Source organism: Lemur catta, chromosome 9 (genome assembly GCF_020740605.2).
Source record: "Lemur catta isolate mLemCat1 chromosome 9, mLemCat1.pri, whole genome shotgun sequence".
Lineage (NCBI taxonomy): Eukaryota > Metazoa > Chordata > Mammalia > Primates > Lemuridae > Lemur > Lemur catta.
In genome coordinates, this window is record NC_059136.1 from 68,571,722 (window position 1) to 68,585,267 (window position 13,546).

Genomic DNA, 13,546 nt, shown 5'->3' on the forward strand with positions numbered 1-13,546 from the left:
AAAAATTCAAAATAAATCTTGAGTAAATCAAGAAGTATTAAAATACAATGCTTTTTCTTTGATATATCAAGTTTGTCACTACTATAAAAGGAAATTAGATTAGTTTGACAAAACTTATTCTTCATCTAGGTATATTTATTTATAAGAACCACAGTATTTTAGAGCTGAAAGGGGCTTTAATAATCATCAATGAAATTGTCATTTTTCTCTAAGGAGAATAAATGTTTTATAAAACTGCATAAGTGTAAGTTCCATACATTTATATGTTTAGGAATCAGTGAGAAAATAGTATTATTTTTGACATATTCAATATAATCACAGATTGTCCAATGAAATAGATATTTTAACACTACCATTATTTTTCAAGACATTTACCAGAAAGAATTTGAACTCAACATTATTCTAAGAAACAATGTGTTAAGTCTCTTAATACCTTTTTAGCTTTTTGATGCTGAATTTAAGTATTTTATATTGCTACTTTAGATTGAGAGATAGATTACTATCATTTGTATTCAAATATATTAAAAACACATAATCATTATCCCCTTTTCAAGCCTCATAGTCTTTTATATCATATAAAGTATCTTTAATATAATTTCTTTCCTCCTTTTTCATCAGCTCAAAAATATTAATATAATGACAGATTGGCAAGGCTGAGATATTATTTTTTATAAAGAATACCCTTGAAAGTAAGGCAAGAATAAATTTGATATTTCTGATACAAAGGAGGAAACCTGTGACAAATCCAAAACATCAACATTTTAAAAACTTGTTTCTATGCAATAAACATACTGGATTTAGCAATGTTCAATTCCCAATTTTTTGCAAGTACTTTTACTTTATGCCTTCCATTTGTCTACTTGTATCCCTTTTGACTAAAAACTGGTATTTATACCTCATTAGGAAAAATACTTCATGAACCAAAACACGATATTACTGATATTCAATTTTATAAGCCAGACAAAAATATATATATTTGACTAAACAGAGTTTAAATGTTACATTTCAAAAAATAATAAATAAAATATAAATGCAAGCACTGAAAGGAAATTTGTAACGAATGTTGGAAAAGATTTATAGTCTCACCAAATTTAAGTGGTTTATTAGAGTAATCCCTGTTCTTTGAAGCATAAACATGCCTCCAATTGTATTTATTTTTTTCCAATAAAATAACCCTCTCTACCTTGCTATGCTGAACCTCACTTTCCTGTTGTATAGTGTCTCTCTCAAAAGATATCTTAGGCAGATTCCATGACTTCTCTGCCATGTTTTTATTTTAAAATAGTCTCTTTCTGGAATTTACCACTCAGATCCATTCTTTTTAGAACTTTAATCTCAACCTTAAATTAAAAGTGTCCCTCATAGGCTGGGTGCAATGGCTCATGCCTGTAATCCTAGCACTTTGGGAGGCTGAGATGGGAGGCTCACTTGAGCCCAAGAGTTTGAGGTTGCAGTGAGCTATGATGATGCCACTGCACTCTAGCCTGGGCAACGGAGTGAGAACCTATCTCAAAAAAAAAAAAAAAAGTCCCTTAGTACAATTGTGGCTCTGTAAGGTGAGGGGTAGAAGTATTTCTTCTTTCAAACACATCCTATTCCAATATAATCTAGGTGGTAGCTCCTGCACTGTTTGTGAGGAAATAGCATCAAGGTTGCATCCTCCCTCTTGTTTGTGGCTGTCTTTTGTGGGGCAATAGTGTTTCCTTACTGAAGAAAATCTAAAGCTCTGATCCATTCTGCCATAGTTCCTCTGGTGTTGGCATCCCTTGTGCAGTTGGCTCTTATGGCTGGACAAATCCTACAAAAAGACTCAATATCACCTATGCTTTTTGTGTGCACATAACCCAGGAAATTCATGCATCCTTGCCATGCTGAATACTGGAAATGTAGGTGTTTCACTGCTATCTCTTACCTAGGCCTCACTCATTCTTTATAATTATTATTTTTTCACTGATATGTCTAGCAGAGGTGCAGATTAGCAAACTTGCTGCTTAAGTAGTTGTCCATCGAGGAGAAAAGAGAAAATTGGCTATAACCTATTGTATTTCTCCTTTTCCATTTGGCCCTTATGGTGACTGTCAGGGCAAGACGAGAGAGGAAGGGCTAGGAGACACTAGGAAGGGATGTGGAAGTGAGGTTAGTTCTGAGACCATGTTTCAAGCCAGTACAGTATCATTTTTAATAAAAAACAGGAAATAATCTAAGTATCCAAGGCAAAAATTATCATCAAATAAATTGGATATCTATATGAAGAAATATTATATAGAATATTAAAACTATGAAGACTTACAAATTCTAATAATATAATGTTATACAAACACAATGATCCAAAATTGCATTAAACTCACCATGACCTGGAGGAAATTTTTTCCATTTAATGAGAGCAGTTAGTTCATATATGGATAAAGTAGGCCATTCCTCATAATAAGGACACTTACGAATTAACTTCAACTTTTGTACATTTTCAAGTTTTGCTTTTTCCTGGAAAAGAATGTTATTAATCAAATTTGCATCAATAGGTAATTTACAAAGAAAGGAAAACAGCACATAGATAAATGGCAGGAAAAGAAAAAGGATATATGAATATAAATTAGTATAAAACACATTTGAATTTTATTGGAGCATCACTTTATGACCACAACCATATTAAAATTTTAATTGTCATATCTGCTTAATAAAATTATATCTTCCCACCTTTCATAATATTTTATGCTTCTATAAATATTTGAGTATTTATTAAAAATGTCCTAGTCAAGACTAAACTCAAAAATTTTATTTGATAATATCAAGTAAGCATTACTGATACTTGGGAAATAAAAACAAAATATATAAAACATTATTTTAAAGCCAGCCACTCTGAAAATCAAAAGAAGTGGACACTAGGGATTTGGAATGAATTTGAATTCTGAGAGTCATCTACACCACTGACACTGAGGCCACCATATCAAAAGAAATCCCCGCTGTTAGAGACCAGAGCAAGAAGGTGGATGTCTTCTGAGCTCCATCCACATGAACCTCCAACCATGGCTTTTGCCAGCACTCTGTAGGACCTGCACCAGGGTTAGACCCTATCAAAAAAAGATGGAACAGTAGGACTATGGGAACCTTCCAATCCCATTACTTATACAAACTTCCTCTGCTATCCAGGGAAGAAGTAGGAGAAAAGGAAAAGTTTGAATTTGACTAGAAAGGAGTAAATTATTAAATATTAAGTAAGTTATCTTAAAGCAGCAGAATTAGTGGATCAGAATTAAGTTGTTATTGTGTATTAATGCAGCTCTGAGTTTGATGTCTGTTGTAACTATGAAATGGCATGCCACTCACTCCCAAGTATTCTTGCCCCTAAGGTAGACTGTGGAGATTGCGAAAGCAGTAGCATTGCTATCTGTCTTATCATTTTAGTATTCCTAGCATATGACATGCTGTGGACACTCAAAGCACATATTTCTTGAATGAATGAACGAATGAATTTGAAATTAATGAAAATCCAAAGGGGACACAAAAATATACCTAAAATATATCCATACAAACCTTTGTTTATAACTCAATTATGCATTACCAGCAGAGGTTTCAATGATGTTCAACAAATAAGCCACATTTTTATGATCTCCAGGTCAAGTGAAATTTTAAAAATTAAAAAAAAAAGATATGGATGGACATCTTTGTCTAGAGAGGAAGAATTTAGCTTAAGTTTATGCCCATATTGTGCTAATATTAATACATGGATTAGAGATGGTCATACCAATTTTAATTTCTCATATTCCTTTGCAGGGATTTTAAGAAATTCACAATCATCTAATGTCACCACTGAGAACACCTGTGCTTCAGTGTCAGGTGTAATTTCCAGGGATCCAAAGGTACTCCATCTTCTAAGCTGTAAAAATAGCAAAGGCAAATTAAATCTTATTACCACTCATCAACATAAAAATCTCAGTGAAGGTGATAGGTATAGGTAAGTCTGCAAAAGGTATAGCTGTAGGTCAAGCTCCAGTTCTATGAAAGAAGGAGTTCTAAACAGTCTCTGCATAGATGGCTCATACTCTTGCCCAATTTCACTTCCCCAAGGGAAAAAAAAAATTCCATTCTTTTTCACCAATGTGAAGAAAATAACATTAAAAAAAAAAGATCTATTTTAGTCACTGATTCATTTTAAGTGCCTACGATAGTGCTTGGCACATAGTAGCCATTCATTGAATAGTAGTTGAAAGAGTGAAGAAAGATAGTACACACACACATACGCACACACACACACACACACACACACACACATATGGTCTTCTGTTTGTTTTACTATCATAAGTTGTTAAAATAAGTAATAATAACAAAAGTGAATATAGTGTTAGTGTATAAATCATTAACATATATATTTATAGAGGCTCATCTAATTTAACATGTGAAGGATAAGTATTAAGCATGTAAGATGTTACCATTAGAATTCATATTCTAAGTTATTAGGTTATAATGAGGTGATATATAGGTACCTAGAGGATCTGTATTCATGTTTGCCTGGGATAAACAGGAAGGCATGTGAAGGACAAGGGGCATATTATTCTGAGAGACTGAGGAGCTTTCGAGGGAAAACATCAGGTCAGTATGGCTATCTAAAATGATATGGGAGGACTTGCACTTTTCTACTTCAAATCCATAGAAAGACTGAATATTTTTCTTTTTCACTAAATGTATAACTGAGCTTGAATCTGCAAGTCCAGATGTAAAGAAGAAATTTACAATGTCAGTCACTGCCGAAGCCAAAGTGGTCCACAGCACTATCAAACAAGAATGAGGTCCTGAGGGGCTGCGTTCTGTACATGTAGGAACAGGAGATGACATTCAGGACCATGCAAGGTGAAGGAATAGAATTGAGTCTCCTTGCCTAGAGCCTAGGAACTTGGAGGATTGCCTCACATCTGAAACAAGAAAATCTCTACCCAGCGATCTATGACAGCCACAGAGAGGCTTGACTTCTAGCTGTGGAACTGGGCAGAATTGTCACAAAATCAGGAACCTAGGTCTGCAACTTGTGCAGGTATGCTTGCGTGGTACGTATACGAATAGTTAAAGACCTAAAGCTGAAAAATTAATGTAAAGCCTGATACACAACTGGCAAAATCTCTAGGATCTAGGAAAATGCAAACATTAAACCTTATGAAACAATTCAGAGAAAAAGGAATTCCCATAGAAAGCAATCATTGCTGATGAAAAAATCATGATTAAAAAAATAACTATAAGCCACACAAGTGAATCGATATCCTATGAGGGAAAGTCAACAAAAAAAACAGAAAGAAAAAAATTAAACAACCTAAAAAAAGTTATGTGCATTCAAAATACTATGCAATTGGACCATGATATGATGGAAAAATAAAGAAGAATTTTGGAAAAGAACAAAATTAGACTTCTATAAATAAGCATTATTGAAAGACAAAATGCAATGGACATATTAATTTGTAGATTGAAACTAATTTAAAAAAAAAGAATTCATGACATGGATAATATATGAGAAAATAATCCAAAACAAAATATAGAAAATATAGAAAGAAAGGAAATAAGAAGGAGGTTTTAATAGATATGGAAGATATATGGAGGTCATTCAGCATATATCTAATAGAAATTCCAGGAGAAACCAAACAAAATGGGAGAAAGGTAATATGTGAAAATGGTTGCAAATTTTCTGGAGTTGAGGGAAGAGATGAGTCTTCCCAAACAAAGGAACACACAAAACCTAGAGATGAATCTGAATTTTATATTCCTGACCAGGATTTGGTATACTCCCTAACGTTTCTCCTCTTCCAGATCTCTCCTTTACCATCTTGTTAGCTATAAATAATTTCAAGCAGTTGTTTTCTACATATGTTTTTCCAGCTTTTCTAATTGTTTTTAGTGTGTTAGTCTGAATTACCTAATAAGTCATATGAAAGCAGAAGTCCTCCTTGACTTTGAATAACATTCTTAAAGCTTTCTTTCTTGATTTATTAACCAATATCATCAGATTCCCTAATATTAATAATTAGGAAATGATAAACCTTCCAGTATCCTTTGTATACCCAATTATTTTAGTGGAATTATTTTTTGAATTATTAATATCTATAGTATTTCTATTTTGTTCTGTAAATATGGTCACCTTAAATATGGTTCTCAAGAAAAATAACTTTAAACATAGAATTCTATATTTACTTAAAAGAGCAATTTAGACTGAGAGTAGAACAAGATGTTAGTATTTTTTTTTTATTTCAGGATATTACGGGGGTGCAAATGTTTAGGTTACCTAATTGCCTTTGCCCCACCCAAGTCAGAGTTTCAGTGTGTCCATGCCCCAAATGAAGACCCATCCCCTGCTCTCCCCTCCCACCTGCCCCACACCTGATGAATGTTACTAGTACATGTGCACTCAAGTGTTGGTCAGTTAATACCAATTTGGTGGTGTGTACATGCGGCGCTTGTTTTTCCATTCTTGTGATACTTCTTTTAGTAGAATGGGCTCCAGCTCTATCCAGGATAATACAAGAGGTGCTAGATCACTATTGTTTTTTGTGGCTTAGCAGAACTCCATGGTATACATATACTACATTTTATTAATCCACTCGTGTATTGATGGGCACTTGGGTTGTTTCCACATCTTTGCAATTGTAAATTGTGCTGATATAAACATTCTAGTGCAGATGTCTTTTTTATACAATATCTTTTTTTTCCTTTGGGTGGATGCCCAGTAATGGGATTGCTGGATCAAACGGTAAGATGTTAGTTTTAGACTTTGTGAAACAAATATTAAAAGATGAATTTCAGCTAGAACAATACTGAAAGAGGAGTGCAAAGAAGTTAATAAAACATTTGTAAATGTAAATAACATTATATATATAATAATTTTTAAATGGCTAATATGGGATATCTTTAAAACAAGGGAGATTTCAAATGCTTTTTCAATAGTGACTCAGAAGAGAGAACTGGGAATTTAGAATGAAAATCTTGAGGATCTTTATATTCTGGAACTAGGAATGAAACAATTATATAGGTTTTCTTATTTCAAATTACAAATTTTATTATACAGAAATTGGAACTTTGTGGATGAAAAAAGAAAATAAACTCAATGACAAAAAATAAAGAAATGATGAAGTGAGGGATATTTGCCATTTGCCACAAATATGGCAAATATAAAGCATAGTACTTCAAATATCTAATAAATGCCAATAATTTGACTTAGTAATAGAAAACTATAAATTCAAATAATTACAGACAAAATGCTAAAAATATTTTTTGAAAAATTTTCAGAAGAGAAGACCCGAATGACCCACATACAAAAGCAACATGCCCAACCTTTTAGAAGACAAAAAAATGTAATTAATGTCATAATCCCACATGTCTTTTTACCTATTGGACTCAAAATATTAAAGTACTCTAGTGTATGGGACTGGGAAGATACTTTCACATATAACTCTGGGGACTAAAAAACCTTTAAAATGAGAAATTATCTGGCAGCATCTTTTAAAATAAACAAAAAAGGCATGCAATATCTTATCCAGAAAACCACCTTCTAGGAATCTATCTCATAGAAAAAAATGCATTTTAAGGATGTATTTACACAAAGTTTGCTGCAGCACTTTTCAGTGGAACCAAACTGGAATGGAATGGAATCTTTACCAGTCATCAAATTAGACATGATGAAACCAAGTCTAACTTGATTTTCTCTCTTTATATATAAGACTGGACTCTCTCTCTCTTTCTCTCCATCTCTCTCTCTCTCTCTCTCTCTCTCTCTGTCTCTGTGTATACAGGAAACCAAGTCTAACTTGGTATATATCTATTCAACCAAGTCTAAGTTGTTTTTTTTTAATCTTATTTTATTTTTATTTCAGCACAGTAGGGAGGTACAAATGTTTAGATTACATATATTGCCTTTGCCCTACCTGAGTCAGAGCTTCAAGCGTGTCCGTCCCTCAAACGGTGTGCACTGCATCCCTTCGGTGTGTATATACCCATCCCCTGCTCTCCCCTCCCATCTGCCAGACACTCAATGAATGTTATTACTATATGTGCACTTAGCGTTGATCACTTAATACCAATTTGATGGTGAGTACATGTAGTGCTTGTTTTTCCAATCTTGTGATACTTCACTTAGTAGAATGAGTTCCAGCTCTATTCAGGATAATACAAGAGGTGGTGGGACTGCAACCTAGCACAACCTCGATGGAAAGTAATATGGAGATACCTCAAAGAGCTAAAAGTAGAACTACCATTTGATCCAGCTATCCCATTACTGGGCATCTACCCAAAAGGACAAAAGACATTCTAAAAAAAAGACATCTGCACTAGAATGTGTACAGCAGCACAATTCACAATAGTAAGATATGGAAACAACCCAAGTGCCCATCAATACATGAGTGGATTAATAAATTGTGGTATATGTATACCATGGAGTTCTACTCAACCAAGTCTAAGTTTTAACATACTGTTAAAAAATACTGACACCTATGTATCTTAGCCTGGAAATTGTTATGATGAAAAAACAGTTGCAGGTAAAAATGTATGCTAAAAATCAGTTTTCATAAAATGAACAATTACAAAAACAGCAATCCATATAAGCATATGTAATTGTTTATATGCTAGTGTCAATTCAGAGGAAGATATTCAAGTGGACATACCAGGCTGATAGGTTCATATGTTCAGGGGCAGAAGCTAAAATGATGGTGGAGCTAAAATGGCAGAAGATTCATTAACATTTTCTTCAAATCTCCTTGCATTTTTTTCCAATGGCAATAGAAAGTATATATGAAATTTGTAAATTTTAGACATTTGTAAAAGACATTTAAAAATTTAATTTCAAAACAACACACTGTGTTATTTTCTATATATGTGCTATTTTTCTTGATACTTTAAATTAATACATAAAATATCTTAAAGGATATACATCTGATGATTAGTTATCTCTGAAAACTGCAGATAATTATTGTCTGATTAATACCTCTGTATTCTCTGAATTTAAATATAGCAGTTTTTAAATCAGTGCTATAAAGGTATTTAAATTAATTATAGCTCAATCTTTCTCCACATTTTGCAAAACATTACTCATTAATATTAATAGTATGTAGATAATGCTATTCTCATGGGGATGGTTGATGGAGGTGCAAAAAGGAACAGTTTCTCACCCTTTTTAATTCTCATGTTATTCCACTAAAAAATAAATTGATAGCTAACTTTGTTAAGAAATGATGTATTCTCATGCTTAAAAATTTTTAAATTGCCATAATAATATATGACCCAAGCAATGTGCCTCTGAATAAGAGTTGGCAAATCTCTAAAGGTTTCTTGAATAAAGTCATCATGTAGAGATTTGTTTTAAACTGCATTTTATAAAAATAAACTTTTTTGGAAAAATGAAAGTGTTTTATAGGTATAATTTTTATTCTTCTTATGTTTCCTATTGCTTTTAGCTTCCAGTTTGCGCATTAAACAAGATCAATAACTAAAATTAGAGCAGCTGTGTTTAAACCAAGGAAAGGTCTTGCTCTAAACCCTGTGGAACTTGTTTCCTTTTTTCTAGGTGGCTGAAGACGTGGACAGAGAAAACACAGAGCTTCTCTGGATCACGGGCTCATAACCTAATACATATATGAAAATTTCTCAAACTCCTAATACATTATGCCACAGTTTGTGATTATTTGTAAATTCCCATTTTTCTTGAATTAGTTTCTATAGCTTTCATTATAGTCTTAAAGTTGTCTATGTACCCAAAGAAGATTAATAAACACTGCTCCAGATAGAAAAATATTACATTTCCCCCAGGATTTAGACTCTAATGGCCCAGTAACCAAAGAATGATGCATGGTGAGAAAAGGACAGGAATATATTGCATTTTATATTTCAAATACTTAGGAAGAATTTGGGCCATACGAGGGCTACATACTGATTTCTGAAAGGTAGAAGCAGGGACTAACTGGATGTGAGGACAATCTGATTGGTACCTAACGCATTCCATTGGCTGAGGGATTGGCCTGTGTGCTTAAATAGGAATTCCCTAGATACACTAAACCTACATGATGAGTTAGAGAGAAATACTTTTTAAATTATTTTTAAAAATTCTTCTTTCATGAATATATGAATAATTATGCACATTCTAAGTAACAGCTACAAATCATGTTAATTTGTAGATGTAGCCAATAAATGTCTCTTTAAAAGTTGGCTAATCATGATTTCCCTCACACATTTTGTCAAGAAGAGTCTAGCTACTGTAACGGATAAGAGAACTAGAGGAAGAAGTTCTTTTTATTTCCTCTAAAACAAAGTGGTTCCTTCAAGCATTCTCCAGGGCATTTTCACTTTGCAACTGTTCATATAAAACACTTGTCTGAAATATCCAGCACACTGTTTGCTTCTATGAATTCTACTCATCTTCAAGATCCAGCTGGAGGACCATCTCTTTCATAAAGCTTCTTTGTTCCCTTGAGTCATCCCTCTGATTTCTAATAAATTATGTACTCTACTTTTTGTTTTATAACATGCAATATTCTAATAAGTATGAGCACTCAAAAAATAATAACAATAGTATGCCATTATCTTTCTTTCCTTTATTAATAAGGACACTTTTAGCAGCAAATGAACCTGGGTTACATAATCATAACTTAGTACCACATTAACAACAATAATATTCTAATCAAATGTCCTTAAGTTTGAAAAATCCAGTTACAAAAATATTAATTGACCTATCAGATAAATCTTAAATTTGGAAATTCATTTGATGCTTTCCTTAATTCCATGGTGGTTATAAAATATGACTTAAATGATTTGAAACTTATTTAGACATAGTTGATGTACTAGCACAAGATCAGTTTTTTTAAAAAAATGTTCCATGTGTACTGAAAATGAATATGCATTCTGCAATTGTTTGAAATGTTGAACACAGATAAGTTGGTCAAGTTTGTTAATTATATTGTTCAGAATTTCTGTATCTTTATTAATCACTTTTTTGTCTGTTTCTTTATCTGTTACTCAGTGATTTCTATTAAAATCCTGACAATAGTTGTGGATTTTTAAATTTTTCCTTTTTGCTCTATCAAGTTTTACTTTATATATTTTGAAGTGATATGTTTCATATTCATCATGAAATATCTATCTTTAATGATGCTCTTATAATAAAGTCTACTTCATATACTATAGTCAAGCTACCTCACCTACTATAGTCAAGCTACCTCATCCTTCTTTTGGTTATTGTGGTCTAGTTTATCATCTTCCATTATTTTACTTTGCAACTTTCTGCATCTTTGTAATAAGGTGCATGAGCTTATAGGGTGTTGTTTATCTTTTTTGACAATCTCTGTCTTTTAGTTAAAAGTATTTAGTCTGCTTACATTTAATATAATTACTGATATATATTTGGGTTTAATATGCCATCTTAATATTTGCTTTCTATTATTTGATATATTCTTTGTGTCATTTCCTATTCTTTATTGATAAATTTTAAGATAAATATTTTCTATTATCGTATGTTCTTTTTAATAGCAATAACTATTGAAAAATAGAAAAAATAAAAATAAATTTAGAAATAAATTTAAGTAGAACAAATTAAAACTTTTGAATTATTTCTGGAAATTTCCATTTAATATTTTTGTACCATGGTTGACCAGGGGTAACTGAAACTGTAGAAAGTGAAATCACAGGTAAGAAGACAATACTGCATTACTTTTTCTACTTCTCAGAAAGGTAAGGGCTGAAAAATTCTTTAAATTCATTTATATTATCCTCTTGTTTTTTCTACTTTTGATGTATTTTATTTGTATATAAATGTAGGAACTCCACAGGTGTAATACTGCTTTATACAGTCAACAAATATTCAGATTTATCCACATATTCACCAAGAAGTTTCTTTGTTCTTCAGTTCTTGCTACATTTCTGTACTTTAGTTTTGGATAACTTTATTTCTACCAAAGTTCTTTCCTTTGATATTCCTTTTAGTGTAGGTCTACTGGCAATGAGTTCACTTTTTATTATTTGTCTGAATACATCTTTACTTTGCCTTTATTTAAAAAGATAGTTCCAAATAGTTGGAAGCTATTTTTTTTCTTGAATGCTTTAAGAATATTATTTCATTGTTTCCTGGCATTCATTATCTGTTAATAGATCATGAAAATTCACCTTGTAACATAATGTGTCTTTTGTATCTACTCCAACTTTAAAATTTTCTGTCTTTGATTTACATTAGTTTAATTTTTATATGTCTAGATGTGATTGTCTAGGCTTGTAATCCATACATCATCTTGAATCTGGAACTTGATGTCTTTTCACAGTTAAGAAAAAAATTTCAACCAGTACTTCCTCAGGCAGTACCAAACATTATTTCTACCACACTTTTATTTCTCCATTTCTTAGACTTTTGTTGCATATTTGTCAGAAGTTTTCATTTCTGAAATCTATCTTATTCTCTCTGCTATATCATTCATTCTTTTTCCTCTTCATATTTACGTGTAATATTTTCTACTAATCTATTCTCCAGTTTAGTAACTCTCTTCCTCAGTGTCTAATCTGCTGATAACTTACTGAGTTATTAATTCAAGCTATGATATTTTTAAGTTATAAAGTTTCAGTTTATTTTTTGTTTATAATTCCAGTTTTATGATATAATTCTCCCTCTTGTCATCTATTTTTTTGAAAATATAATCAATGGTATTGTAAACTAATAGCTACAATATCTGAATCAACTGTATGTTTGTTTCTACTGATTTTTTTCTTTGGATTGCTTTTTTTTTTTTATTTTGTCCTATATACTGACATTTCTGGTAACATTTTAGTCAATGTTGGACATTGCATATGAAAACCCATGATTATTCTAGATGATATCATCTCTATCTGATACGCTTTACTTTTCTGAGAGTCAATTACTAGAGGAGCAGACTAAATTGTCACAATCAAGAATTGAGATGTTTTGAGACTGATTTCAGTCTTCATTATGGTGTTTTGGTTCTTAGTTTGAATTCATAGACTGACATATTTATTAGAACCTCTTATCCTTAACAAACTCAGACTCTTAATATCTGTCTATCAAATACATGAGACCAGTGAAAGTTCTACTTAGATTTGTAGCTGCATATTTTCACTTGGGTTCTGTGATAGTTAATTTTATGTGTTAACTAGGCCATGAAGTGCCCAGATATTTAGTCAAACATCCTTCTGGGTGTTTCTCTGGAGGTATTTTTGGATGAGTTTAACATTTAAATTGGTAGAGAATAACATTTAAATCTGTAGACTAAGTAAATAAGATTGCTATTCATAATGTGGTTGTGTCTCATCCAAAAAGCTAAAGGCATGAATAGAACAAAAGGCTGTCCTTCCCCTGAATAAAAAAGAAATTCTCCTTCCTAACAGCTTTTAAACTGGAACATTAACTCTTCCTGATTCTATAGCAGCTTCTAGCATTAAACGGGGGCATCAGCTCTGTAGATTTTGCACTTGCCAAACTCTATACTCATGAGTTAATTCCTTATAATAAATATCTTCATATACATTTACAATATAATTATAATATATGGTATATATACATATTTATATGTGTGTGTGAGTCTGT

The 13,546-nt window shown here is 32.0% G+C and overlaps 1 protein-coding gene across 1 annotated transcript in view; it reads right to left on the reverse strand.

The window, feature by feature from the left end:
- Window positions 1-13,546, reverse strand: part of CNBD1 (cyclic nucleotide binding domain containing 1) — a 345,001-nt gene that overhangs the window by 116,189 nt on the left and 215,266 nt on the right. The window contains exons 7-8 of the mRNA XM_045560473.1: window positions 3,743-3,874; window positions 2,349-2,481 (exon numbers count right to left, since the gene is read on the reverse strand). Coding sequence (XP_045416429.1) covers window positions 2,349-2,481; window positions 3,743-3,874 — 265 coding nt within the window. The remainder of the gene's footprint in view (window positions 1-2,348; window positions 2,482-3,742; window positions 3,875-13,546) is intronic.